This window comes from Dothidotthia symphoricarpi, assembly GCF_010015815.1.
Source record: "Dothidotthia symphoricarpi CBS 119687 unplaced genomic scaffold P153scaffold_19, whole genome shotgun sequence".
In the NCBI taxonomy this organism is placed as follows: domain Eukaryota; kingdom Fungi; phylum Ascomycota; class Dothideomycetes; order Pleosporales; family Dothidotthiaceae; genus Dothidotthia; species Dothidotthia symphoricarpi.
Genome location: NW_022985026.1, coordinates 232,475 through 257,395, shown reverse-complemented (window position 1 = coordinate 257,395; position 24,921 = coordinate 232,475). Strand labels below are relative to the sequence as shown.

The 24,921-nt window shown below is 51.4% G+C and overlaps 15 protein-coding genes across 15 annotated transcripts; 6 read left to right on the top strand and 9 right to left on the bottom strand.

Annotated features, from left to right (window-relative positions):
- Nucleotides 1-802: 802 nt before the first annotated feature.
- On the bottom strand, nt 803-1,961 carry P153DRAFT_378543 (DUF1295-domain-containing protein; the record flags this gene model as incomplete). The annotated part of the gene is made up of 2 exons (XM_033669802.1): nt 803-1,378; nt 1,434-1,961. 2 exons carry the CDS (start codon nt 1,959-1,961, stop codon nt 803-805), a joined length of 1,104 nt encoding a protein of 367 aa, XP_033520083.1.
- A 288-nt stretch (nt 1,962-2,249) lies between these two features.
- On the top strand, nt 2,250-4,541 carry P153DRAFT_378542 (prokaryotic type I DNA topoisomerase; the record flags this gene model as incomplete). The annotated part of the gene is made up of 6 exons (XM_033669801.1): nt 2,250-2,330; nt 2,392-2,589; nt 2,647-2,825; nt 2,874-4,245; nt 4,304-4,429; nt 4,503-4,541. 6 exons carry the CDS (start codon nt 2,250-2,252, stop codon nt 4,539-4,541), a joined length of 1,995 nt encoding a protein of 664 aa, XP_033520082.1.
- A 450-nt stretch (nt 4,542-4,991) lies between these two features.
- On the bottom strand, nt 4,992-5,571 carry P153DRAFT_91282 (uncharacterized protein). The gene has a single exon (XM_033673486.1). The coding sequence runs from the start codon at nt 5,378-5,380 to the stop codon at nt 5,081-5,083; it is 300 nt and encodes a 99-aa protein (XP_033520081.1). The 5' UTR covers nt 5,381-5,571; the 3' UTR covers nt 4,992-5,080.
- P153DRAFT_369698 (uncharacterized protein) lies at nt 5,455-7,262 on the top strand. The gene has a single exon (XM_033668842.1). It carries the CDS (start codon nt 5,694-5,696, stop codon nt 6,786-6,788), a length of 1,095 nt encoding a protein of 364 aa, XP_033520080.1. The 5' UTR covers nt 5,455-5,693; the 3' UTR covers nt 6,789-7,262.
- On the bottom strand, nt 7,263-9,078 carry P153DRAFT_369697 (phospholipase D/nuclease). Its single transcript, XM_033668841.1, has one exon. It carries the CDS (start codon nt 9,045-9,047, stop codon nt 7,539-7,541), a length of 1,509 nt encoding a protein of 502 aa, XP_033520079.1. The 5' UTR covers nt 9,048-9,078; the 3' UTR covers nt 7,263-7,538.
- Nucleotides 9,079-9,332: 254 nt separating this feature from the next.
- P153DRAFT_378539 (uncharacterized protein) lies at nt 9,333-10,358 on the top strand (the record flags this gene model as incomplete). Its single annotated transcript, XM_033669800.1, has 1 exon — nt 9,333-10,358. One exon carries the CDS (start codon nt 9,333-9,335, stop codon nt 10,356-10,358), a length of 1,026 nt encoding a protein of 341 aa, XP_033520078.1.
- Nucleotides 10,359-10,830: 472 nt separating this feature from the next.
- P153DRAFT_360026 (uncharacterized protein) lies at nt 10,831-12,402 on the bottom strand (the record flags this gene model as incomplete). Its single annotated transcript, XM_033666896.1, has 1 exon — nt 10,831-12,402. The coding sequence occupies one exon, from the start codon at nt 12,400-12,402 to the stop codon at nt 10,831-10,833; it is 1,572 nt and encodes a 523-aa protein (XP_033520077.1).
- Nucleotides 12,403-12,618: 216 nt separating this feature from the next.
- P153DRAFT_369695 (uncharacterized protein) lies at nt 12,619-13,460 on the bottom strand. Its single transcript, XM_033668840.1, has one exon. The coding sequence runs from the start codon at nt 13,110-13,112 to the stop codon at nt 12,762-12,764; it is 351 nt and encodes a 116-aa protein (XP_033520076.1). The 5' UTR covers nt 13,113-13,460; the 3' UTR covers nt 12,619-12,761.
- A 224-nt stretch (nt 13,461-13,684) lies between these two features.
- P153DRAFT_299443 (uncharacterized protein) lies at nt 13,685-14,249 on the top strand (the record flags this gene model as incomplete). The annotated part of the gene is made up of 3 exons (XM_033664278.1): nt 13,685-13,985; nt 14,044-14,136; nt 14,185-14,249. The coding sequence occupies 3 exons, from the start codon at nt 13,685-13,687 to the stop codon at nt 14,247-14,249; spliced, it is 459 nt and encodes a 152-aa protein (XP_033520075.1).
- Nucleotides 14,185-15,461, bottom strand: P153DRAFT_369694 (phytanoyl-CoA dioxygenase family protein). Its single transcript, XM_033668839.1, has 2 exons — nt 15,030-15,461; nt 14,185-14,972 (listed from the first exon to the last, which is right to left on the bottom strand). Exons 1-2 carry the CDS (start codon nt 15,412-15,414, stop codon nt 14,308-14,310), a joined length of 1,050 nt encoding a protein of 349 aa, XP_033520074.1. The 5' UTR covers nt 15,415-15,461; the 3' UTR covers nt 14,185-14,307.
- A 445-nt stretch (nt 15,462-15,906) lies between these two features.
- P153DRAFT_91253 (uncharacterized protein) lies at nt 15,907-16,889 on the bottom strand. The gene has a single exon (XM_033673485.1). The coding sequence runs from the start codon at nt 16,841-16,843 to the stop codon at nt 16,070-16,072; it is 774 nt and encodes a 257-aa protein (XP_033520073.1). The 5' UTR covers nt 16,844-16,889; the 3' UTR covers nt 15,907-16,069.
- A 192-nt stretch (nt 16,890-17,081) lies between these two features.
- P153DRAFT_399831 (uncharacterized protein) lies at nt 17,082-18,124 on the bottom strand (the record flags this gene model as incomplete). The annotated part of the gene is made up of 2 exons (XM_033671764.1): nt 17,082-18,013; nt 18,061-18,124. The coding sequence occupies 2 exons, from the start codon at nt 18,122-18,124 to the stop codon at nt 17,454-17,456; spliced, it is 624 nt and encodes a 207-aa protein (XP_033520072.1). The 3' UTR covers nt 17,082-17,453.
- A 121-nt stretch (nt 18,125-18,245) lies between these two features.
- Nucleotides 18,246-18,884, top strand: P153DRAFT_434139 (uncharacterized protein; the record flags this gene model as incomplete). The annotated part of the gene is made up of 4 exons (XM_033673064.1): nt 18,246-18,280; nt 18,384-18,450; nt 18,548-18,675; nt 18,743-18,884. 4 exons carry the CDS (start codon nt 18,246-18,248, stop codon nt 18,882-18,884), a joined length of 372 nt encoding a protein of 123 aa, XP_033520071.1.
- Nucleotides 18,885-19,275: 391 nt separating this feature from the next.
- Nucleotides 19,276-20,866, bottom strand: P153DRAFT_299121 (alpha/beta-hydrolase; the record flags this gene model as incomplete). Its single annotated transcript, XM_033664262.1, has 3 exons — nt 19,276-19,857; nt 20,159-20,416; nt 20,702-20,866. 3 exons carry the CDS (start codon nt 20,864-20,866, stop codon nt 19,276-19,278), a joined length of 1,005 nt encoding a protein of 334 aa, XP_033520070.1.
- A 264-nt stretch (nt 20,867-21,130) lies between these two features.
- Nucleotides 21,131-24,703, top strand: P153DRAFT_369691 (uncharacterized protein). The gene is made up of 7 exons (XM_033668838.1): nt 21,131-21,712; nt 21,760-21,887; nt 21,936-22,306; nt 22,354-22,850; nt 22,898-23,073; nt 23,120-24,098; nt 24,146-24,703. The coding sequence occupies exons 1-7, from the start codon at nt 21,527-21,529 to the stop codon at nt 24,515-24,517; spliced, it is 2,709 nt and encodes a 902-aa protein (XP_033520069.1). The 5' UTR covers nt 21,131-21,526; the 3' UTR covers nt 24,518-24,703.
- The last annotated feature ends 218 nt before the right edge of the window (nt 24,704-24,921 follow it).

Here is a 24,921-nt window from a genome sequence, read left to right as displayed (position 1 = left end):
CGCTGCGTGTGATTCGGCCATCACGTACTCGTTGATGACTTGAGTAGAATGCGCTCTCAGTGATTCAGTATATGACTGGAACATAAGTTACTTTAAGATGATCCTGTAGTGGTGCACTTCCGGCGTAGTTGCTTGCTGTTGAACACTTAAATTTCTTCGTGCTTTGGCTTGAACCTAAAACTGCAAAGTCTGGCATCTTAATCAGTGCCCAATGGTATAATTTCCCCCGTTGTTTTTGCGTTTGGTGGGCGCAGGCAGGTCTTTGTCTGCGGCTTTCTGCATTCTCAACGTTTTCACCAATGGAAGACTGTTGTTGTTGTCGCCGTCGTTACCGTGTTGATCATCATATGTTTTTGAAGTAACTAGCCCCGCCAGACAGACAACTCAAGGGAATACCAGAATTTAAGAGTTAAACAGGTAGGATAAGATGCGTAGGATAGTCGAAAAAGACATGATGTTTAGAGGATAGGTAAAGAGATGAGTAAGCACATCTCTATCAATAAAGTCTTTCTTATTGTTGTGATGTTATTTGTCGATACAAATTGTTATCCTACTCGCCGGTCTCAGTATTTGTTGAGCGGCAGGTGACCTGATTGCAACATGTTTGGTATGCGCCAACTGCGATACGATTTCGAAGACTGCTATAGTGGGGGCCTTCGGTTCGAGCTTATTCAACGTCCTACCCTTCGAGTAACTTCTCACGCAAAACACCCAGCAAATCGATGTTCGTCGTCTGAGTTAAATCCAGCCGCCCCTGCGGCCGGATATACACATGCCCCAATTGTGACGATAGTTGCATAGCTCAAAGCTTCTTTGCACCCTTGCCGGCCTTGGCTGATTCCACCTTCTCCTTCTCCTTTTCAGTCTTCGGCGCCTCCATGCTCTTCGTGTTGGCACTGGGCAGGAACTTGCCCACACGCTGTTGGTACACCTTGTACTCAGGGTATTTGCCTGCACTCAGCAACTCCGTGAGCCATGTGCTGCCCTGGAAGAGGATCAAGTAGGAGAAAGCGCCGGCGAAAGTCCAGTTCATGTACGTCTGGCTCTCCAAGCAGCCCCACTGGTACAAGCACATCCAGACTGCCTGCTCAGCAGCGAAGTTGGGATGACGCGACCACGCCCACAGCCCCGAGGTGTTGAAGCCACGATCAAGTTGTTCGCGCGTAAGCTTGTAGTCGGTGGGAACTTTGGCAAACTTTTGGTAAGCAGCCTTGGCTTTGTGGAAGTTCCATTGCTGTTGGTCGGCGAAGAACTCGATGACGACGAGGACTAGCATGGTACGGCCCAAGATGGTGTCGTATGTCGAGAGTTCGTTCCCGGTGATACGCGAGTTCAGAAGAAGGACGTATGTTGGGGTTGTGATGGCAAAGAGAAGGATCTATGATACATGTCAGCTGCTTATTCTAGAGGAAAGCGATAGTCAGACGACTTACGTTCTGGATAAAAGCGATGAAGGTGATGTCGAATATGAACATGCCCACGGGTCCAACGTAGTCCTTTACGATGTTCCATCTGTAATCTTCGCTCCCCACCGAATATCCGCCTTTACGCCAGTAGTTGAATGTCAAGCGTGCGCTCCAGATGATGCTCACGGCCATGATATGGTCTAGTCTCAACGTTGGCAGTCCGTTTCCGTGGGCCCATGCAGCATAGTGTATGTTGTAAATGGTAGGGAGTAAACTCCACAAGCGGTCGACCTGCGAGTAGTTGCGATTGATCTCGGCTACAACGAAGACGATCGGTGTAAGGAAGATCGCAAATGCGAGCGCTGTCATCAACGGGTTTGTGCTGAGGTAAACATGTTGCAGCACCTCCCAGTTGTTGAGGCTGTCGAAAACCTTGTAAGGAAGGTCGTACAGTTGTGGGAGGTATGGCTGCACAGTCTTGCTGAAGTCTGCGCTCTCGGGGAGCGTCTTGACAAGAGGCAGAGCCAGGTCGAGGGCTGCGCGGGGGACAAGCATCTTCAATCTGTATTGCCAATGAGGAATATGAAGATTGGAAGAGAAGCAACGAAGAGCACACGCTTTTTGTAATATGAGGGGACGTTTGCCCGGACGAAAGTAATGAATAGCGATGACCTCATGAGTTTCGATTGTGACACGTTCCTGCCACTCGGGATACGCTTTGCCGATCGCCAAGCCCATCAAACGCGCCTGCCCTAGCTCGACGCGCTTTCACATGATCTCAACCCTTCTTCGCCCTTCAGAGCTTCAACTCGCACTCGATGGACCCCACAAGACGTAGGAGGAATGACCAGAGTACTCTGTGTGGCGGAGAAGCCTTCTATTGCAAAAGCTGTAGCAAACCACTTAGCAGGGCAGGCAAGAGCTGTATGTCTGCGTGAAGATTTGTTTGGCAGCAAACCAACATATATGACTAACACCCAGGCAGGAGAATGTCAACGGTGTTCAATGGGTCAAAAACTACAAGTTCGATTTCCGGTTTCAGAAATGGGGCCAATGTTCTGTTACGTTCACTTGTGTTGCCGGCCATATAGTGGCGCAAGACTTCCACGAGCGTTTCCGAAAATGGCATTCTTGCCAGCCGGGTGATTTGTTCGAAGCACCTATACAAAGTGCTATTGCTGAAGTAAGTTCATGTCCCGCATAACGCGTCAAAGTGGCTTATGAGCTGACCCAGAAACAGGATAAAAAAGCCGTGGCAACCAACATTCAGTCACAGTCACGTTATGCAGACATTCTTTTTATATGGACTGACTGCGACCGTGAGGGCGAGCATATCGGGACGGAAATCCGTGACATTGCACTAAAGTCAAATCCGAACATGGAAGTATGGAGGGCAAGGTTCAGCAATATTGAAAGAGCGTAAGTATCTTCTCCTTCCAACTTCCACTATATACTAAAGGAAAACAGACATGTCGTCCAAGCTTCACAGAACCCCATCCGCCTCGATGAAGCACAAGCCCAGGCCGTCTCAGCCCGTATTGAACTCGACCTGCGTTTGGGAGCCGCCTTCACCCGCATGCAAACTCTCGCTCTACAAAACATGATCCCTGTGCAGGGTGAACAGCGCTCGAAACTCATCAGCTATGGGTCCTGCCAATTTCCCACTCTAGGTTTTGTCGTTGATCGATACCTGCGCGTGCGAAATTTCGTCCCAGAACCGTTCTGGTACATCAAGATCATGCACAACAAAGATGATATTGAGGTCAAGTTTAACTGGCGCCGGGGTCACCTCTTCGATCGCATGGCCGTTATTCTTATCTTTGAGCGATGTCTGATGGCCAAAACAGCAAAGGTCATCAAAATGGCCAAGAAGCCGACTAGGAAGTGGAAGCCCCTCCCACTGACCACTGTTGAATTACAGAAAAATGGTAGTAGGTTCCTTCGGATGACTTCGCAGGATGTGATGAAGGCTGCGGAAGACCTGTACACTAAGGGATGGATAAGCTATCCGCGTACCGAAACGGACCAGTTTGACCGTGTTATGGATCTCCGCGCGCTTGTGTCGAGACAAACACAAGATGGTCATTGGGGAGGGTTTGCACAGAATTTGATGAACGGAGGCTTCAGTCAACCTCGCGACGGCCGTAACAACGATAAAGCGCATCCGCCTATTCATCCAGTAAATTATGTCAAGCCCACTTCGCTCAACGACAACGAACGGCGCGTATACGAGTTTGTGGTTCGCCGCTTCCTGGCATGCTGTTCTGAGGACGCTGTTGGCGAGGCTACTGACGTTGAAGTTGACTATGGGGGCGAAGTCTTTCATGCACATGGCCTCACAGTCATCGCGAGAAACTACCTCGAGGTCTACCCATACGACAAATGGGAGAGCAGTCAAGCACTCCCCATGTATACAGTAGGCGAGAGTTGGGAACCTACGGAAGCAAATCTACTCGACGGAGAGACATCAGCACCTAGTTACCTCACAGAGCCTGAACTCATTGCCCTGATGGACGTGAACGGGATTGGCACAGACGCGACTATGGCCGAACACATTGCGAAGATCAAAGAGCGCGAGTATGTGATTGCCCGACTCAAAGGAGGCGGCGCTGTGAGTAGCGGCAGTGGCGCAAGTAGAGGCCGAGGAAGAGGAAGAGGGGGTGGTGGGAGAGGTGGTAGAGGAGGCCGAGGTGGAGCTGCTGCTGCCCAAAACGGGGCTGGAGGAGCCACGGGCGGCATTCAAGAGTTTATTCCGACCACGCTGGGTGTGGCACTCATTGAGGGATATGACAATGTGGGCTTCGAGACTAGTCTCAGTAAACCGTTCCTGCGGAAGGAAGTACGTATCATGCTGGTTTGCTAGGATTTGCGAGGAGTAAAGGCTAACGTGGAAACAGATGGAAGTGCAGATGAAGGCCATCTGCGAGGGCCGTTCAACACGCAACGACGTGGTGCAGAAGAACCTCGAGCAATATCGCGCCGTATTCAATCGAACAGTGCAGCAGATCAACGTGCTCAAATCGGTAAGCCAAGAGTTCTCACGAATGCGACCTCGTGTTTTGTGTAGTGGGTTCGCTAACGGAGTGCTCACTCCAGGCCATCACCAAGTACGTGGTGAACGCGAATCAAGGCTGAGGCATTTTACACGCGCACATGGCACGAGCCGACGTCGTATAGAGAGATAGACATGTACGTCATGTCTCCACGGGATGAAGTGCACGGGGTGGGGGTTGTTTGGGACCTGCTGCAAGACGTGGGAACCGGGCAACGCCCAAGGTAAACACGTGCATCACTCGGAGCATCTCAGGTCGGGTCGCGCTTGGTGTGTGTAATCGGCTCCGGTTTCGGTGGCGGGTAAGGGAGGGGTATGCGTGGTTGAAGACCCCGCGCAGATAAGACCAATAGATGTTGGGGATAGGGTATGAATGCATGGAGCGTGGATGAATGGAGGTCTCGGCGGGGGACGGAGCAGGGCAGTAGTGGGAGCAGGCGCACATTTCGCATGTCTTGATGTCATGGTCAAGATGTAGCCGTGGCGGCACTGCAATGCTTCTCAATGTACCTGTCAGCGTGTCGTGATGGAGGGTTTTGGCTTGTGCAGGCACAACGTTGCCCTGCTTTGGACGTGGGCGTTCATGACAAGCGTCATAGTCGATCAGGCAGGGGTGGAGGTGTCAGCTGGCCACGCAGCCAATCAGGCAGGCACCCAGCACCCATGCAGGCCACATGCATTGGGGGGAGTGGGAGACTGGGCCCGTAGCTTCCCGTCGGTGGTTCCGACTTGTCCTTATCAGCCTGTCTGACCGGCTACATAAGACAGCAGCGCGCAACACCGCACACCGCACATCGCACACTGAATTTTGGAACTCCACTTTGCCAACGACCTGACCGCTTGCTCCTGGCTGCACACCGTCTCGCATCCCAGCACGACCCACCGCGACACAGCTAGCAACGGGAGATTGGCCGATCTGCATCGCCGATCGCCAGCTCTTCGGAACGCGGACGGGGAGTCAGACAGCAGCTCTTGCAGCTTGACCGACAAACCGCTCCACAGCCACCACACCGCATTTCCGAACACGTTGCACACGCCGGCGACAGGGCCGTCTTTGTTGAGCGACCCGGCCAGAACATCCGTTTGCGACGGTACAAGCGGCCTCTCGGACGCTCTGCAGGTCAGGGCGCAACGGCTTGACTCGACAAGGGAGGCGCTGACTTTGTCCATAGAAGCATCGTGGAACCACCCTCTCCGCCCTCACACCCGCCCGCGCCACTGCTCCGTCCCGCACCATGGCCGCCCTCGCCCACAAGCCCATCTCCAACATCGCCGCCGCCTTTGCCGCCCAGTCCGGCCTGCACCATGGCCTCGACGCACCCGAGACGGGCTCGCTCCTCACGCCGCCCTCGTCCATCTCGCCCACGCTGCGCCCGGCCTACAAGCGCAGAGGCGTCTCGACGCCGGGGCGCGTGCACACGCCCGACACAATGGAAATCGATCTGCAAGACGCCGTCGAGCACGCGGCCGCCCAGGACCAGCCGTCGGCCCTCGCCCTGTCCAAGGAGGCCCTGGCCGGCCTGGATGCCACCCGCCAGATCACGGCCCTGCTGCTGGCCAAACACTACCTGCCCGACATCATCGTGGGCCACGGCGCCATGCCCATCCGCGAGATGATGGCCCATCTCACACACTCGGTCCCGGGCTTCTCCGGCCTCCCGCCCGCCAAAGCAAGGAGGCTGGTTGTTGCCGCGCTGGAACACCGTGCGGGGGGAGGAGTGCACGGCCAGGTCAAGTTCGAGAAAGTGGGCTGGGGGCGTTGGAGCGTTGCACCGTCTTCGCAGAACCGCGGCGTGCCAATCGGCGGCTCGCGTGCTGGACGCAGGAACACACCGCCCGCCAGCATGGACAGTCCAGCCTGCCGAGGCCTTCAGATCCCCAGACTGCGCCACGAGGCTTCACGCGACGTCTACTCGGGTAGCTGGGCAGCCGGCTCCTGGTCGCCGCCCCACAATCAACACTCTGAAGACGACGAAATGGCCGATCAGATGTCGCTGGACGATTCCGACTCGGCCTCGGACATGGACCTCGAAGCCGATCTCGACTTGAATGACGACACGGACCAAGAAGACTGGTCGACCATGGGCCCACAGCCCCGCAGCGGCCCGAGACGCGAGTACCGTGACTACAACTACTTGAGTCGCACCCAGACAAGTGACTTCCGACAGAGGAGTGTGTCTGCACAGGCCCAGAGTGTGCCGACACCCCATGCACGTCTTGACACGCCCGTCTTCAAATCAACCTTGGCGGCGCCTCCTGCCGTTGCCGGGCCCGGGTCTGGAGCGGAACGAGAGGCCATCGAGGCCCTCATCGCCATGGGCTCTATGTGAGCGGCGGCGTCTTTCTTGCATCAATGCGTCGAGAGTCGAGGAAAACGACGCACGGCACAGTTTTATTTTTACACGAGGTATTCAACATAGCATCGGGCGGTACGGGGGAGAAAAGGGATACGAATTGGCGCTTTTTTTGGGGCAGAATATAGCTTAGCATGTGCATCTCCACTCCTTGGGCTGGAGTTGGATCGATCCGTCAAGTGCTGATGTGGATCTGGGAATTGCAACTAGAATTGGGACTTGTTGTTGTTTGTTTTTGTTGCTCTCATGCCCGCCCTTTTGTTTCTGGATATCCTATATACCCTTTTTCAAGACTTTTGCGTTGCTGATAGCGCCACATCGCCCGTTTCAGAGGAGGCTTGATGATGGGGGCGGTGTGGTGGGTGGTGGGTTGGAATATACGTTAATGTGTAGATGAATGGTGAGATGGGTTAAGGATATTCATCATGGTGGAATACATCTATTACTTCAAGACTACCACATCCTCCTACTTTATGACAACTTCCGCATACGCTGCTAAAGGCTTTGACCCGAAAGACCCTCCTCACCATCTATTCGCCTACAGGTTAATAGGCACTGGCGAGCCAAGTGACGGCCGCTTTCAGCGTTGTTCGGTTACATGCTTCAATACTCCTTCAAGTGCCGCTATGATCTGGAGGGAAGACTGATAATGCTGTGAAGATGTTTGCATTCGCTAAAGGACAAAATGCTCTGAACATCACTGATGTCTAATGATTCAAAAAAAGGTCAATGTATCTCCCCACTGTCAAACACCGTTTTACTTCTACCCTGCATTGCTTGATCCAACGTGCTTCCCACCTTCTCCGCAATGCCCTTGTGAAAAAATGCAACTCCCAGCTCTTGACTTGTAAACCAACTTGCGCGGTCGAGATTGCCAGATCCAAGCACCAGCACCTCATCATCCACAATCGTCAACTTGAGATGACTTTGCTGCGGCTCACCCCCCTCTTGACCCCTCTTCTTGGGTCCACTTGGAGGTTCGAAATATGATATTTGGAGTCGACCAGGCCGAGAGCTGGCTAGCGCCGCTTCTTCGTCTGTTGCGGGACGTCGGGGATTTGGTTGACAAAGTTTTCGATAGCGCTTTATGAGTCTCTTAACGCATTGCGATGTGGTAGTTCCAGCCGTGACTAATTGCTCGAGTATCATAAGCCGTTCCGAGGTAAGAATTTGTACGTTAATTCCTCGAGCTAGTGCATTGCGCAGGGCAGATAAGACAGGTGGCGCAGTGAGATTTGGTGTTTGTATACGTATGCTCTTCTCTGCTTTCGCGAAAAGGCTGAGTAAGAAGGTATTCAAGGGAGTTGGCGGTGCGACAATGTGCTCCGAGGACGTAAAAGGTTGGAAGCGTGGGTTCCGCCGATGAGGGCTGGGGAGAAAGACCGTTGGTACATCTGCAATTACTGGTTTCCTTTTTGATGGAGCGAGATTGGTTATCATATGCCCGTGTCCCAAGTCCATAGTGGATCCAACTTCACCAATCTTCGGTTTCGTCGTTGCTTGTCCAGTGTCTGCATCTTCCAAAGGGAGAATGTCCGGCTGTCTTTCCCAAAACACACTGTAGAACTTGAGAAACTGATCTACCACAGATCCAGACATTGTAACCGCGCCTTCGAACCACTCTTCCCAGCTAATGTTGCAGGATGGCAAGATGACAGTCTTTCGATCAATGATCATGAATTTGGGGTGCATGACGCTGAACGGTAAGATGAAGATTGATTTGATTCTCAAGTCCAGGCCACCAAGTTCAGAAGGATCAGGCAAACCAAGTTTCTTTGTCCATACTGAAGGCGGATATGTCTGGCCCGTGAGGGATTGCTTGTGGAATAGTTTTTGGAACAATGATGATGACGAAAAGCACAGCTGCACGCATATCTTTTCAGTACCACGAAGGATTGCCTTGTCAGACAGTTTGCGCAAGATGGAGTTTAGCGTCTCCAGGGTAGATGAGCGTGCCCAGAAGCAGGTCACGAGAATGAGTTCATGGTCCGTCGATTCCAGGAGTGGTGTGAGTGAGTTGTAGATGACCGAACCGGTGCCTGTCATAAACGTCTCGACATTCGACGTACTGACGAGAGAGCGCGGATAACGTGAGTAGTAGTTTGGATCATCTTGGGCGTTGGTTGGGGAGGCTGCGTCGAGGGCTGAGATAAACGGCTCGTTGAAGTGGGTCAAGCTTGGTGAAGAAGGCGTTCGTGGCATTGCTCGGTCTGTCAAGTCGGACAAGTTGAACATGTGAGGACTGAGGTGCGATGGCTCCAGACGGAGAATCGACGAGATGACGTCGAAAGATGCATGCTGCGCGTGGAGAGTGACGCGCCGGACCTTTCCGCCTCCGGTTAGCCTATCATGGATCTCAGAGCTCCGCCAAAATTTCGAAGCTCAACACCACGGAACAACATCCCACGTGCAAGCTTGGATATCGCCTCGCGTCACCCAAAGCCACACGCCAAGGTCGCAAGCTCGTCAACTAAAGATATTCGCCTAGTAGACAGTCTCGACGAGGCGTCAATCGGCAGAATGCCCGTCTCTATCCTCCCACCCAGCGCTCCGCTCCCCCCGCGCCGCGACGCTCAAATCGATGACGACTCAGATGTGTCCATGTCCGACGACGACCTACCCACGTCACAAACGAAATCTATCGTCACACCCGGTGAACACATCACCACCGACCCGCAATGGATGCGTGGCCACGGCACCTACGTACCCTCGGAAACCAGCACCATCATCTCCACCGTTGCCGGCCATCTCCACAAGACGAACAAACTACTCTCCGTACAACCTCTGCGCGCGCGCTATCAGCCTGAGATAGGTGACCTCGTAGTCGGCAGGATTGTCAGCGTGCAGACGAAGAAATGGAGCGTCGACATTGCAGCACCCATGCTCGCCAATCTGCCCCTCTCGTCGATAAACTTGCCCGGTGGCATACTGAGAAGGAGAACTGCGGTCGATGAACTCAACATCAGAACTTTCTTCTCCGAGGGCGACTTGTTGGTTGCTGAAGTGCAGTCATTGCATCAAGACAATACAGCGTCACTACACACACGCTCCTTGAAGTACGGCAAACTGCGAAACGGACTTTTCACCAGTCTGAGTGGCGCGGGAGGAGGCATCCTAAGTAGGAAGGGTGGTGTGGTGCGATCCCGGAGACAGGTCTTCACACTCAACACTGCAGCTGGTGAGATCGACGTTGTACTCGGCGTCAACGGGTATATTTTCATTTCCAAACGCACAGCACCCGATACTTCTGGAACCGATATGGGTCTCAACCGTCTCGAAGAAGCTGTGTCCGAGACACTGTATTCTTCTCAGAACGACGACATCGAGCCCGCAGTCATGCGGGAGATCACAAGGGTCAGCACGTTGATCAGAGGTCTGGTGGCTTGTGGAGCCAAGGTCGACGAGGATATGATTGTCAAAGTTTACGAGGGTGCTATCGAGTTAGAAGCCGAGGAGAGAAGCTTAGGGGGTGTGGAGACAGGTATTGGCGCTAAGGGTGTGGTTGAGGCGGTGATGGCACGATTGGAACTTGAAGCGGGAGGGTGAAGAACAGCATCAAGCAGAAATCTACGGCGAGAGAAGGACAGCTCCGAGGACGAGACGATGAAACGAAGCATGCACGACAGTGTCCATCTGCCCTTGCCAGCGGAAGATTGAAACCAGTCTTTTGTGCAGTTTGGCGGCAATGAAGCCGCCAAGTGTGTTAAAGAGCATTCCACGAAAGAAATCACAAACAGTAGTGGCCAGCCAACAGAGGACTAGGCATCGATAGCGCCCCTCATATTTCGTTTTGGGAATGCAAGAAGCTTTCTCTAGCTTAGCAGAGGTCACTGGATGATACACTGGTAAACCCAGCAGGCCAATATGAGAAACTATCACCAACAAGCAATAGGTCATGAGTGAGGTTCCTAATCAATTCGTTTATTGTCATGTAAATCGTATTCCCGTCATCATGTCCTGGGCACGTTACATTCCAATACATATCATCCTCAACACATTCGAACTAGACAAACGGCCATCAACTCTCGAGTCCAAACAACGCTTCCCGTTCCAAGGTCCTCAAACTGTTCACATCCCCACCCGCCTCCATAATAGCCTTCATAGCCACCTGACTCAACTTCTTTCTCTTCTCCACGGCCTCCTTCTCACGCCTGGCTTTCGTCTTGCTCGACCCACTGGGCGCAACTCCAGTCAAGATCTTGCGGCTGTCGTCGGGTGTGAAGTTCACGAAGCCCCCGTTGCCTGGTGACTGACAAGAGGAAGATTGACTCCGGTGGGCGCGGTGGGAACGAGAGGATGTACGGCGTCGACGGGGAGAACATGAGCGTGAGGAGCGGTGGCTGGTGGGGATGCCGTGTTGATCTTGGTTGTGAAGTTGAAGAGGAGGCGTCGGGTACATAGTAGTGTATCCCATATCGAAGCTGGATGCTGTAGCTTCCTCGCCAACAATCACTTCTGTGCTAAGATCACTGAAACTCGCGGAACCACAAGTTATACCCAGCCCTGTCATCGATGTGTGGCTAAAGCTAGCGTTTTTATTTGCAGACTGAATAGTGTCATCCTCCCACCATTCACTCAGTTTGGTAGAAGACTGTTCTGGCGAGGCTGGGTACAAATACTCAAGCTCTGGTGGCGTGTTCGAGGCCCAAGTTGGCACAGGTACCTGGAAGAAAGAGGGCGGGGTCTGCAAGGCTGAATGAGCTGCGTTGGACGTAGATGAGTTGAATGACAAGTTCATGTTGGACACGTATGAATTGCTATTGTCTGTGAAACCAACTGGAATCATCGCTGGTGATGTCTCGGGTGTTAAGTGGGAGTTGGAAAAGCTCGCCTCGGGTACAGTGGCCTTGTAGTCCAGGCCTGATGATCGTGTAGTGATGTAGGGCTGGGAATTTTGTATGGAGAATCTGTTGAGAGGCTCTGATCTGGTGATTGAGGGGTTGGAGCAGGTATTATCTGGTGACGTGTATAGGCTGAAGGAGTCCGTTGGGGTTTCAATCTTGCGGGCTCGAACTTCTGGCATAGAAGATTGGCAGTACGATGGTTGCATCATGTTTGGAAATGTAGGATTGGAAGACATCTTCGATACCTTTTGGGTGCCGCGGGAAGCTGGCCGGTCGATAAATGAGGTAGCCTTCTTGATGGATCTAGAAGTATGGGGTCGTGGTATTGGTGGTAGAGAAATGGATCGCGATTGATTTCTTTCTGGTTCGAAACGGTCTTCGATCCCGATCGATTCGAACTCGCTTGATGATTCTTTTCCTCTCTTGTTGAAGTAGAGGTTAGAGGAGTTGGGGTACAAGGCTGAGTTTTGCTCGCATCTCTGGAGAGCCTGTTGCCAAGCAGCTTCCACGTGCTGATTGAGTCTAAGCGAAGTCGAGAAAGAGCCACTCCCATTCGACGACGGAACACTGAAGAGATGAGCTACTTCGTCGTTGTTCAACCGGTCGGGGGTCGAATTGCTAAAGTGTTGGAGCGAGTCTATGTCAACATATTCCTCGAAGAGTTGATCTAAGTTGATGAACTCCATTTCTTTGTCGCTGATAGGGCGCATTGGTATGCTGTAGGAGCGTTGTAGTTGCGAGGACATGGAAGTTGTATTTCAACTACTCCGATGAATGTATAGTGAGAATATGATGGATGTAATTGACTTTTTGGATTGCAAGATGCGACGAATGTATCATCTACTTGTACTTTGCTCGTAGATCGTGCAGGGATTGTAAAGCTGCAGGAAAAGATTGATGGCGCACCAATGAAAGAAGCAGCAAGCATGCTGAACAAATCGCTCTATACTCGATATGTATTTCTGCATGACCGTTGTGTAGAGTCGCCTTCAGTAGGGTGCATTCCAAGATGTGTGGTACTAAACTTAGCGAGCCAGGGGGGTGGGGATGATCCAAGCCACTGCTTCCATGTTTCAGGACGTTTTGAGGCGCAAAGTGTCAAACGTCAGAGATCTGGGGTGATAGGGCGAGCTGTATCTGGCGATAGCAGGGGCGGATACGTACCAGCAGAGATGCATGCCACACTTGTGTACACATTCTCGTGTACGTTACTAGTCAGCAAGTATGTGTTACACAATTGGCATGCTCCTTTGTTCGCAGTCGCAAGTCTTTGTGTCGCTGTTGCGCGTCCTGGCTGTGACGTTTTGGTTTCCATCTGGTGACTACAGTTTCCATTATTTCGTGGATGATGACTTGGTTCGGCATTGCAACAATCATAGGCATCTGTCATTCGAGTACCGGTAAACTGGTCTGCTGTAGTCGCACAAACTACCGACAAGCCCAGTCTCCAGCCCATATGCAACGAAATCGATAAACATAGCGAAGAAGAGACGATTGGCTGGACAGAAAAAGGAAGTGACGAATCAAGGACGCAGCAGGATGAAACGAAAGGTACGTCCAGTGATACGGTTCAAAGGGTTTACTCAGCTTTTTGACTTACTATAGTCCCAGCGAGCCTACTGGTGGATACTTGTTGTGAAGGAACGTACTGTCTGACTGAGTTCTAGAAGGCGTGACTAAGGGCGTGTTTCTGTCCCCAACACCACGCTCGTGCCCGCCAGGTACTTCCTTCTTGCTGGCACAGACATGCGTTGATAGATACAGTATGGTAATTGTATAGAATCTACGACAGTGTTGTGATGCGTCGCTTGGAGTGCGATGCTAGAGCGAGAAAATGATCATGGTGGTTTTGCAGTTGCGCGCTAGTTATCTCGTAGCGTAACCTCCTAACGCCGCACCTCAGGAACATGTCATCTCAACACCCTCGCGACGTGCGACAACATCTCTCACCATTCAAATGCACTTTTGGTCTCACCACACGTATAACCGTATACTCCACATAACCCCTAGATTCATTCGCATCATAAAATGGATCTCGATGTCCCCACCGCGAACGATCCTCAGCCGTCCATCTTCCGCTGGATCCTAGGCTTCCTTATGGTCGGCGCGTGTTGGGGACTCACAACTCCGTTCATGCGGAAAGCAGCCATGAACTACAATCCTCCCCAACGGCCCTCACTCGACGATCCAAACAACTCGTGGATGAAGAAGAAGGTGTTGGGGATTTGGTATGCCGTGATAGGAGTGCTCAGCAGACCGGCATATGCAGTACCGCTGCTGTTGAACGTCACTGGCAGCATATGGTTCTTCATACTGATTGGAAAGGCTGGTAGGGACGCCTGTCAAACGAGAGAGGGAGGTGGAACGGCACGCTGACACAAGTATAGAGTTGAGTCTTACAGTTCCGATCACCAACTCGCTAGCCTTCTTGTTTACAGTGCTGGGAGAGTGGTGGGCAGAGAAGAAGGTCATCAGCAGAGGTGAATACAGATCCTGGAGAGCATGAGAGAAAAAGCTAACGGAAACAGACACTTGGATAGGCATGGCTTTTGTGCTAGCTGGCATCGGATTATGCGTACAGAGCAAGTCGTAGACCACCACCCATCTCCATAGAAAGTGTTTCGGCTACACATCGCGATCATTTCAAGTTTCTACGCCTGTGCAGGCTGAGCTAGCCTTGAAAACCCACTATTTGGCGGCTGCAGCCAGTTCCTCTCATCGTAAGTTTGCTCGCCCTCGATGACATGGAACGTATATATGATGCGGCCCTTCTCACTCGTGTTCTTCTCGCTCTTATGCAGGATATTACCGTGGATCAGCACCAATGTCCCGGCTTTCACCTCTCCCATGTCATATACCTCCTCTTTCGCACCATCTTCGGTTTGCAACCCCTTGGGAAATTGCGCACCCTCATTGTCGATGAAGCCTGTTCCCTCTGCGCCCTTCTCTCCCGTTCGAACAAACCTCTTCTCGATTGCAGCCCTCTTGTGACTGCCTGCCGCGAAACTCAAGCACCCGTTCTCCTTCGTCGCATCCTCAAGCGCATACCACCAGCCTACCGCACTTGGTGGGTCCGTGTACAAAAACGTACTATCCTGGTGAGCAGGCACTGCGCCTCCAATCTCGGGCTGCTTGCAGATTACCATGGACTGAAGGACACGCGGGTCACGAAAGCTGAGGGAGCGAGCGATTGCGGCGTTGCGCTGAGAGAGAGACGCGCGTTTGTAGGAAGGAGAAAGTTCGTGCAAGTAGTGTCCGATCTTATTGATAGCGCGGTGCTTGGGTTTTGTGAGAGTGCCAGATTTGTCGAATGCATCTTGAGCGCATGGGTCAGTATTACATTTGATGCCTCAAAACTTCAGGCGCTATCTACCTTCTTCGAAGAAAAAGCGGACTTTGTCTCCAGACTCGAGAAAGTATTTGTCGCCCACATGATCTGCGCCGTCGTCGCCACCAGTAGAGAATTTGGTCATTGGGTGGTCGTCAAGTGAGAAGTCGTTTAGCATCTTGTTTGCATCATCTAATAACTCCTTGACTGTATCTTGCGATAGCGCATCAGGTATCAGGAGGTAGCCATTCTCCTTGAAGAATGCGAGCTGGTCTGGTGTGAGACCTTCTGTGGTTTGCGCTGCCATTAGGATTTCAGGCGATGAGAACTTTGGGATTGGTTTTGGTGGTGTGGTGTAAGCTGAGGAGACGTTATCATAGACAGATGGAATCGTGGAACAGTCATTACACGGGTTATCACTCCAGCCCATACGAAACTTGCCCCGCGTTGTCGGATATGTATCCGTTTTGGAACCTAGGCCGAGTATATCTTCACGATACCTCGGAACGATGAACGGCTTTGATCACACTCGTACCACCCTTCGAAGTCAACTCTGCCCCACACGTACGACCCGAACGATGGGCAACGAATGAGAGTTCATCGACATCTAGAACGACACGTGGTGGCTGGATCGTCGAGATAATCCTTGTGCGTCGACTTGCCGGTGCCAACTTCCAAGCCGTCAACATGATGAAATCATGAGGCTCTTTGACCACGCTGAGTCACAAACAGACAGATGAACAAGGTATGCATTCTGGAACATTTCTAGAAAGAGGTGGCTTATTTACGTGATCGTCAATGGCTGGCCACCACAGACAATTCATCCCTTGTTGTTTCTATAAACAACTCGAGCGAGCACATAGCCTTGGGACCTACACATTTCGCGTCTTGAAACGACAGGTTCTGAAACGCAAAATCTATAACAGCGTTTTTGTCCTTGTAGTTTTCCTAATGTCCTCTTTTCTGTGTAACGACAGTAAGGGTTCGCTTGAGGACGACTTGACGTAAGGGAGAGTCAGACCGCGAAGTCTTGCGCAACTCTAACTTTCAAAAGAATGCTCGGCATTAGGTCTCAAGCAAAACAGCTAGTCAAATTGCTGGATCTTGCTTCGAATCGTATTAGCGACGATGTCAGCACAGCGACTACCAAATTCACTCTGCTGGTGCTCTACGTTCCAGTCGTCGCAGTCCATACCCTCAACGATAACCTCAACCTTTTTCGCGCGAATGGGAATATGTGTATGCTTCAGGCGTTCTGGGAAATCAGCAGCAAGTGGAGGGTTAGTGCGCATGCCTCCGTTGCCATGAAGTGTCATGCAAGTACACTTCTCGAGCAGACGAATCGATGCTTTGACGGTCAACACTATTTTTAAGTCGAGTAAGTTGGGTAGGCAATCTTGCCACCGAGTGGTTTGTGGCGTCCAAGCATTGTTAAATGATTCATGCTTCATCCGCTTGGGTTCGGGCATCACTCCTTCATTTGGGCGTAGAAGATACCGCCAGTCCAGATCTGACGTGAGCATGCCCTGAACTGAGGAGATCGACGTGTTGATTATCAAATGGACCTCTAGCTTGCGGACGAATGGGCCAATAGTTGCATTCGGGTAGCAGAAAGGACTGATATCTGGAAATTCATCGTATTCACGTCTTCGAAATCTTCTTGCAACGAACGAGTTTTTCGAGTAGAAGGCCTCGGTGGCGAGAAGCCTGATTTCTTTGTTGCTTAAGACCAGAGGAAGGAGAGCACGCTTAACATGGTTCTCGACAGTACTGGGATGGAGTGGACGGCTGAGGAGGAGACGTTCTTCGAGGACTCGCAACTTCAGCTCTAGAGGGAGCTCATCCCAGAGGTGAAACATTTGATTCGACGCTGTGTTGTGTAAGTTTTCCTTAGAGTATGTTGACTATATCTGTACTCCTCGAACGCAGGAAGTTGGCGGGGAGGACTAAGTTATATGCAGCCAGAGTTGCATCGAAGAGAGCTAACAATGCTACGGCGCGTGTCACAATGTCGTCTGTGGTCTATCCCGTAGTGATGATAGCTCACAAGAATCAAGGCCACTTTCTTCTGTTACTAACTTCAAATTTACCAATGCATCACGATCAAACGCCCAGAATTACCTGCTTCAAGAATTAAGGAAGAAATAAGATTGTCAAACAGGGCTGCGAAGGATGTAGGTAAAACGGGCAGACAAATGACATGAGCTGCGCAGAAAGTCTATTGACCTTTCCGTGTAGTGCCTCTTCCATTCTCAACCTTGCTACTTGCAGATTGGCAAGTACGCGATAGTGAGCAAGGCGCAACTGGATATCTATGATTGTCAAAGGCCAAATAAATTTGTGGGTAGATACCGATTGCAGAGGTACGAGAGGTAGAACTGATGCTTTTGCCGTGGTATCGAAATCGTGACCATGTTGAACTGTTATGCCCTGACGCCAAACTCCGTAAGACACTTTCTCAGTCAAATGTTACTCATCAACATCCATAGACTCGACGCCGCCGCCAACCTTCATCTTCAACTTCCTCTTGTTCTTGATCTTGGGCAACGTCTCCTCGACCTCACTCTCCAGCTCGCTCTCGTCCATCTCGATCTCCTTCCTCCTCTTGGCAACCTTCTCCTTGACCTTCTCAACATCAACCTCCATGTCCTGCTCAACCTTCTCCTTCGCGGCCCACCTCTCGCTTGGTGGTAGCAAATGCTGATTCTCCTCGACCAATTTGCGGTCCTCCTCACGCTGTCTCTGCTTGTTGCCGCGCATACGAGCCTTGTAGAAAGCGCGCTCGCGTTTCGCGCGGATGTCAGAGACGCGCGACATGGCCTTGAGGGTCGTAGAAATGAGGTCGCGGTTGTAACGCACGGGAACGTTGCGGCGCTGGGCGAAGGTGAGGGTGCTGTCGACGGTCATTTCCTTGCCGTGCGCGCGACGGAAGGATTTAGTCCAGGCGAGCTTGCGGGGGTTGCGCTTCATCTTGAAGTTCTTGTGGCATTTTGACTTGCAGAAGCGGAAGGCCTTTGCATCGTTGCGAACTGCGCCTGTTAACTTTGAAACTTCAGCAAGAGGGCAGAAGACGCACCGAATGTGATGCCCTTGGACGGATACACCGGCGACGAACAGAAGTAGCACGTTTCGATTCTCATCTTGACTTCGGCGAGTGATTGTCGTTGTTGGCGAAGTGTGGAGAGTCCAAGTCGCCCGCGACGCCCGCTGTCTAAAAATCTCGATGCCAAGATTTACATCGTTAACCAATCACAGCCCACCATGACCGCGGCTTCCTCTTCGACTTCCTCCCCGAGGTTCGCGACAATGTCCACTGTTCACCGCCACTGCACGTCGATTTCAATCCCCGCGTCGCAATCTTACCCTACTAGAATTCTGGTCGCCACTGAGCAAGTACAGTTACTACAAGAAAAGGAACATGTCTGCCTGGGTCTGGGTCGCCGGTTTGGGCGCAACTGCCTTCTTCGTACGACCCCCTCATTCTACAGTGTCTTGACGGAGTAAACGGATACAGTTGCAACTAAAAGTTCGCTTGTACATGGATGCTAATTTGGGATGAACAGGGACGTGCAGCGCTCGTCGCATTACGGAAATCAGGCGGTGGCGCGGGGGCTCTAGGCCGTGGTTTCTACAAAGGCGGTTTCGAGCCAAAGATGACAAGAAGAGAAGCTGCACTGATTCTGGAGATGCCGTAAGTTACTCACAAGTTTGGTGGACAAGACGTACACTTGCGTATAGAAGTGTTAACAGAGGATCAGAGAACGAGGCGTTACAAAAGAGCTACTACGAAAGAAGCATCGATCACTCATGTTGAACAACCACCCCGACCGAGGCGGTAGCCCATATCTGGCAACCAAGGTCAACGAGGCAAAGGAGATGTTGGAAAAAGAGATCAAGTAGAATGAGAAAGAATACGATTATGTGTATCAAGATTTGTACTATACGAGGAGGCAGGGTTTAGATGCATGAGCATGGCGTTGGTTTGGATTTGCAAAGGGATGCACTTTCTGCTTGACGAAACGAGGAACGTATGAAATGAAAGAAGCAGCACACGTTATGCAATGTTTCACGTCTTTACTTTACAGGAACGCCCACAACTCAATTTTCAATAAAGACCATCACAAAGCGCCTATTCTCACATATATTCAAGCATAGATTGGATGAGGTGATGTATGACGCGTGCACTGGATGACGTTACTTCGTCTATAATGGCTTTCGATATCCAAGAAGAAAGGGAGTTCTCTACATAAAAGACTGCTTAGGCAGATCAGAACTCTACCAATAGCCCCCTTCACACACCTTCTTCCCCATTGAGCTTGATTCCCCTCTCAATCAATCCCTCCACCCACTCCTGGAACTCATCCCTCATCTCCGCAGGCACAACATGCCCCTGGCCCTTCACGAACCTCTTCTCCACCTCCCCCTCCTCCCAAACATCCTCTTCCTCCTCAATTCCCAGCCAATTCTCTTTGCCCGTCTTCGCTTCCCCCTTCTCCAACCCCCTCCACAACACTACCCCATGCGGAAACGTAATCATGCGATCCTGCGTGCCATGAACGACCATAATCCTCCTCTTCCCTACAGTCTTTGCGATTTGCTGAAGTTGCTCAGGTGACTTGTAGTGCCAGCCCGCGGCAACCGCTTGAAGCAGGAAACCAGCTTTTTGGAAGGATTCGGGCTGTTGGCGCTTCCAAAGCTCGTTTGCGGCGAAGCGGTCGCCATTTGTAGGGAAGGGTTCCGTTATGGGCTCCGCTGTGTCGGGGGCAGAGAGCCAGGTTGAAGTGTACAAGTTCTTTTTGACGTTTTCAATCTGGACGTCGACTGCTTTGGGGATGAACAGGTTGGCACGGTTCCAGAGGTTTTCTAAAAAGCCCTAAGGAGGTTAGTTAGAAGAGTTGGAGATGCGAATTAGGGATGAAGAGTAGGGAGCGTTGCAGGGCTTGAACAGATAGTATCGTCTTTGTGGAAGTTGAAGCGGATTGAGAGAATATCGCCTTGACGGGCAGTTTGCTGAGGGACGAAATTGTGTGAACTTACAGTAGTCCGAAAGAGACCTGAAGCAGTCGACACGAGCGAAAGTGTGCATACTCGATCTGGTACGAGTAGAGCCTGATTTACAGTTAGTGTATCAGATACTACAATTGACAACGTAAAGCGTATGAAACAAAACTTACAAGTTCCTGTGCGATCATACCGCCCATACTGATACCGATGACGTGTAGTTCACGCTTTCCTGTCCAGCCAAGATGGTCAACGATCTCGACAATATCTTTGGCCATCTCAGACGTCGAGTATCGAAACCTAGGTTTGTCTGAATCGCCCACACCGCGATTGTCAAAGATCAGCGATGAATAGGTGTCGCCTTTTGTATGGGCAAAGTCTTTCGTTTGACGCTGCCAGGCGTACTTCATGGCGCCTAGGCCCATGATCCACTACATATCATGAGTAGGTGCTTTGGGTTGCTGTAATATAGCCAGATCAGAAGTTCCAGCTCATGGGGCTACTTAGGCTGGTGTAACGGGTTGTACCTTTGAGATACACGGACGAGGAATGGTAAAGTAAACATCGTGGTATGGATAGCTGAAATGAAGGAAGACGACCGAAACGAGATATGATAAAGAAACTAGGAAGAAGCTCGCTAGAAGCTAGATTGTAGATGCGGTACCACAAGACGTGGCTAATTTGAGAACAGTAGTACAAAGACCTGCTTCACTCACTACGATGTGGCGGTCGCCATGTCCATGAACCTCATAGGAGATGTTGATAGGGCCGCCTCTGTCTTTCGCAACAGCAACTTTGTCCTGCTTCTCTGGTTTGAGAACCCAGACGGTATGGTTGTATTCTGGGTGTTTGAGCAGCTCCTCAGCGGTCAGGGAGGCCATAGTGGTTTTGTAGTTGGTGTTGTTAGCCGGTGAATCACGATATGCAACGCATTACAGAATCCAAAAATGGATAGTTGAGCACGTCTTAGATCATTATTGCGTGAAGTTGAACGTGTGACGACGGTGGCACCGCCCGGACAGGCAGCGTTTGTGACGTCGTCCCTCGGCATGCCAATGCCTTGCCCAAGAAGCGAGATGAGGCCAAGATGAGAGACTTAGTATAGCCGCTGACGTAGCGAAGCATGTTCACGTATGTTGAAATGAACTCACGATCGAACAGTAATACGGAGTGAACAGAGGAGGTCGATATGGGGTTAGTGAAAGGCGTGCGAACTCCCTACAGCATCGCCCGAGCGTGCCGTCATCTTCTAGGCCAAGTTCGTCGATTCGTCGATTCGCGCCAACTACGGACGAAGAAGTTGTAATCTCACATTAAGCGTCTGCTGTTGTCGTAAACTTATCGTGAAAACTGCGCGCTTCGCTCAATCTCCGCGCGATTCAACTATTGGCGGGTCTGCGACAAGCACAGTGAGGTACCTACGAAGAGCACCTGGACACCGTTTCATCTGAAGCAGCACTAGACGCCCAATCGCATACATTGTCACAATTGAAGACGCGATAATCCACAGCGCAGCGCAGCGCAGCGACACACTTAACGCCATGAACCCCTCACCGAACGGCTTCTACGGCAGCGGGCAGCCCATGATGAACCCCCCTCCTCCTCCGCGCATATTCGAAAGCGGCAACTTCGACCCCTCGCAAATGCCCGGCGGCCCGATGTTCGCGCATACCGATATGGATGATCAGGATGATCAAGGAGACCCCAAGAGACGGCGCATTGCAAGGGTACACACACATCTCAAGGGCGGTGGGTCAGCGCTGACGGAATGCAGGCGTGCGACATGTGCCGGAAGAAGAAGATCAAATGCGACGGCAAAATGCCCGCATGCACACACTGTATAAACTACAAGACAGAATGCATATTCACCCAGGTGGAGAAAAAGAGACAGGCGCCAAAAGGGTAAGCATCGTTTTGACGAGAAGCACGACGCAGCTGACGCGTGAGCAGTGCCAAGTACATCGAAGGCCTCGAGAACCGCCTCGCGCGCATGGAGTCATTGATGCGCTTGTCTGGCGTTCTCCCTGAAGACGACGACGGCAGTACCGACCTGGCGACAATAGAGAGGCGACTGGCAGACAGAGTAGGCGGGTCGGTGACACCCAGGACGGGCGGGTCAAGGAGAGAATCGCTCGCGCCTCCAACAGGGCTGTCCACACAAAACGGCACTCCAGTACCACAAACTGTGCTGAGTCCACAAAGTGACTCGACGTCACCAGAGCCCCCGAAAGAAACAACCAGAGAAGATGCACAGGAAGATGCCCTTGCCGAGATGATGTGCTCGCTCGTCACCAACAATTGTGGAGAGACGAGATATATAGGTCAGCGTTCTTTCCTATACGCACTGTTTCCCGCTGACTCTATCTAGGATCCTCGTCAGGCTTCTCTATATTCTCCCCCAAGGGCATCCAGTGGGTGAATGAGAAGACAGGCGATAATTCCTTCCGAGAAATGATATCCACAGCTGCCGTCGAGGACAATAAATGGATACAATGGCGGCCAGACGTGTTTCAGGACATTTTCAAGCGACGCGTGTACAAACAGATGCCACCCAAACACGAAGCGCTATCATTGTTGAAAGACTATTTCGAAAATTTCAACTGCATGTTTCCGCTATTCCACGAACCAACCTTCATGCACCTCGTCGACAAGCACTACTCGAACGATCCCTATGAAGGATCGGGTTGGTGGGCCAGCTTGAATGTGGCATTGGCTTTCGCTCATCGATTGCGCGTGATGAGCAACCTCGTGCCAGCAGAAGAGGACGAAAAAGCATGGCAGTACTTGAAAAATGCCATGAGCGTCATGGTTGAGCTCACGATGCGCAACACCGACTTACTTAGTGTCCAAGCCCTTTTAGGAATTGTACGCAAGAACCTCTATCATTCGAGTTTGTAGCTAACAGCTGCCAGGGACTGTTTTTACTTGGAACGCCAAATCCGCAACCCACTTACTTCTTCATCGCGACTGCTATGAGACTTGCGCACAGCATTGGACTCCATAAGAAAGGCTCGAATTTCAACCTCAACGCTGCCGAGGTTGAACAACGGAAGCGCGTGTTCTGGATTGCATATATGCTTGACAAAGAGTGAGTAGCTCCTCAGTATAGTCGTGACTTGCTGACACGTCTTAAGTATTTGTCTACGTTCTGGTCGCCCACCGATACAGGACGACGATGACATGAATGTCGAGCTACCCAGCGAACATCCACCGGACAATATCGGTAACATCCCACTTGCCGACGGCAAAGGGATGATGAACCTCTTCCGTCTCATGTGTACATTCTCTATCATCCAGAGCAAGGTTTATAAAGGGTTATACTCGGTCAAAGCATCCAAACAAACAGATGGCGAGCTTCTCAATACTATTGGTGAACTGGACAAAGAGCTGGAAAACTGGAAGGATGAAATACCCCTTGAATTCCGCCCAGAACACGACATCAAAGCTTCGCATACTCCTCTTATTTTACAGGTGGCCGTCTTGCATCTTGGCTACTACAACTGTCTGACAACAATACATCGTATGAGCGTGCATCACGGATACTGGACAAGTCGTCTATCAAACTTCGCCATCCAGGGCCTCAACGCTCGACCACTCAATCCGAGAGTTTTCATGTCTGCACAGCTGTGCGTGCAGGCCGCCCGCGCATCGATACATCTGCTGAAGTACATTCCAAAAGGCGACCTGTCTTGCGTATGGTTGATTATATACTTCCCGGTCACGGCGCTCGTTACACTCTTCGCAAACATTCTACAAAATCCGCAAGACACACGATCGCGATCAGATCTGAAACTGATGAAGTTGGTCGTCAATTTCCTGAATATGCTCAATGATGATCAGGGCAGTGGTAGCGTCAGACGGATGTGCAGTGTGTGCGCTGAGTTCGAGCGCATCGCTGCTATCGTACTGGAAAAGGCGGATAGAGAGCATGCATCGCGGCGGAAGAGAAAGCAGGGCGATAGTGAGCAAGATGCGCAGATCGAGGCGACCGCAGCCGAGCTTCTGTCAACAAATCGTAACGCGCACTCGTCACCTCAGGCTGCCACAACACCTCAAAACAACAACACCTCAGAAGGCATGATCTTCAACCCGGATTTTCATGGCTTCAACGAAGTAAGTCCTGCTTATGCGTTTGAAGGCACGACTGCTAACGTATACAGCCATTCCCCTTCTCCCCAAACTTCACACATGCCTCGCTCCAAGCAAACTCGCAAATGGGCCAGTTCGGCTCGCCTTCCATAACGGCGCAAATGCTCCAGCAGCACGGCCTTCCCATGACCACGGGCGCAGATATCAACGGTAACATCAACGACATGAATGCAATGGCCATGGGCCAGTTCGACCAAACATACAACAACGTCCCGCAGGACCTGTGGAAGATGCCGATGACGCTCGAATGGGACTGGGCTGATATGACTGGATACTCCGGGTACGAAGACGGTATTAGTATGAACGGCGTGATGCCAGACTTCTCGCAAACGGGACATGGCACGAGCGAGTTTAATCAGAACGCTATGAATGGTGGGCGTTGACGAGGTTGATATCTTCAAGGGTGTGTTTAGATTATGCGGCCAAGGAACTCGACACAATGTTTAATTGCCAATGTTTGAAGCCGGGTCAGCCTGTTCGCCGATGAAGATAAGGGATTTGTATGCATGTTTACGATGTCACGAATTAGCGCTATTTGATTAGAATGTCTAATACTTTCTTCCATCTCTTGATCATGAACCATTTCTCTTACTCATGGTATCGCTCCCTTTTTTTCTGATTATCTATCGCATGCAAGTACATCCAACGGTAACATTCATATCACAATACTATCTCAGGCCCACTCACTCATGTAACCTCATCTACGATACCGTGCACCACATCCAACCACCACCACTACTCACCACCACCCATCACCTTCTTCTCCTCCACCCACCTCCTCTCCCCC

Coding starts and splice junctions, on each gene's coding strand:
- P153DRAFT_369691 (XM_033668838.1), top strand. CDS start 21,527: ATGAACCCCTCACCGAACGGCTTCTACGGCAGCGGGCAGCCCATGATG. Junction 21,713..21,759: donor AGAGACGGCGCATTGCAAGG/GTACACACACAT, acceptor GACGGAATGCAG/GCGTGCGACATGTGCCGGAA. Junction 24,099..24,145: donor ATTTTCATGGCTTCAACGAA/GTAAGTCCTGCT, acceptor TAACGTATACAG/CCATTCCCCTTCTCCCCAAA.
- P153DRAFT_369697 (XM_033668841.1), bottom strand. CDS start 9,047: ATGTTCAACTTGTCCGACTTGACAGACCGAGCAATGCCACGAACGCCT.
- P153DRAFT_369695 (XM_033668840.1), bottom strand. CDS start 13,112: ATGGGCTGGAGACTGGGCTTGTCGGTAGTTTGTGCGACTACAGCAGAC.
- P153DRAFT_91282 (XM_033673486.1), bottom strand. CDS start 5,380: ATGCAGATCGGCCAATCTCCCGTTGCTAGCTGTGTCGCGGTGGGTCGT.
- P153DRAFT_91253 (XM_033673485.1), bottom strand. CDS start 16,843: ATGTTTCACCTCTGGGATGAGCTCCCTCTAGAGCTGAAGTTGCGAGTC.
- P153DRAFT_369698 (XM_033668842.1), top strand. CDS start 5,694: ATGGCCGCCCTCGCCCACAAGCCCATCTCCAACATCGCCGCCGCCTTT.
- P153DRAFT_369694 (XM_033668839.1), bottom strand. CDS start 15,414: ATGGGCTGGAGTGATAACCCGTGTAATGACTGTTCCACGATTCCATCT. Junction 14,973..15,029: donor CCGCTTTTTCTTCGAAGAAG/GTAGATAGCGCC, acceptor CATGCGCTCAAG/ATGCATTCGACAAATCTGGC.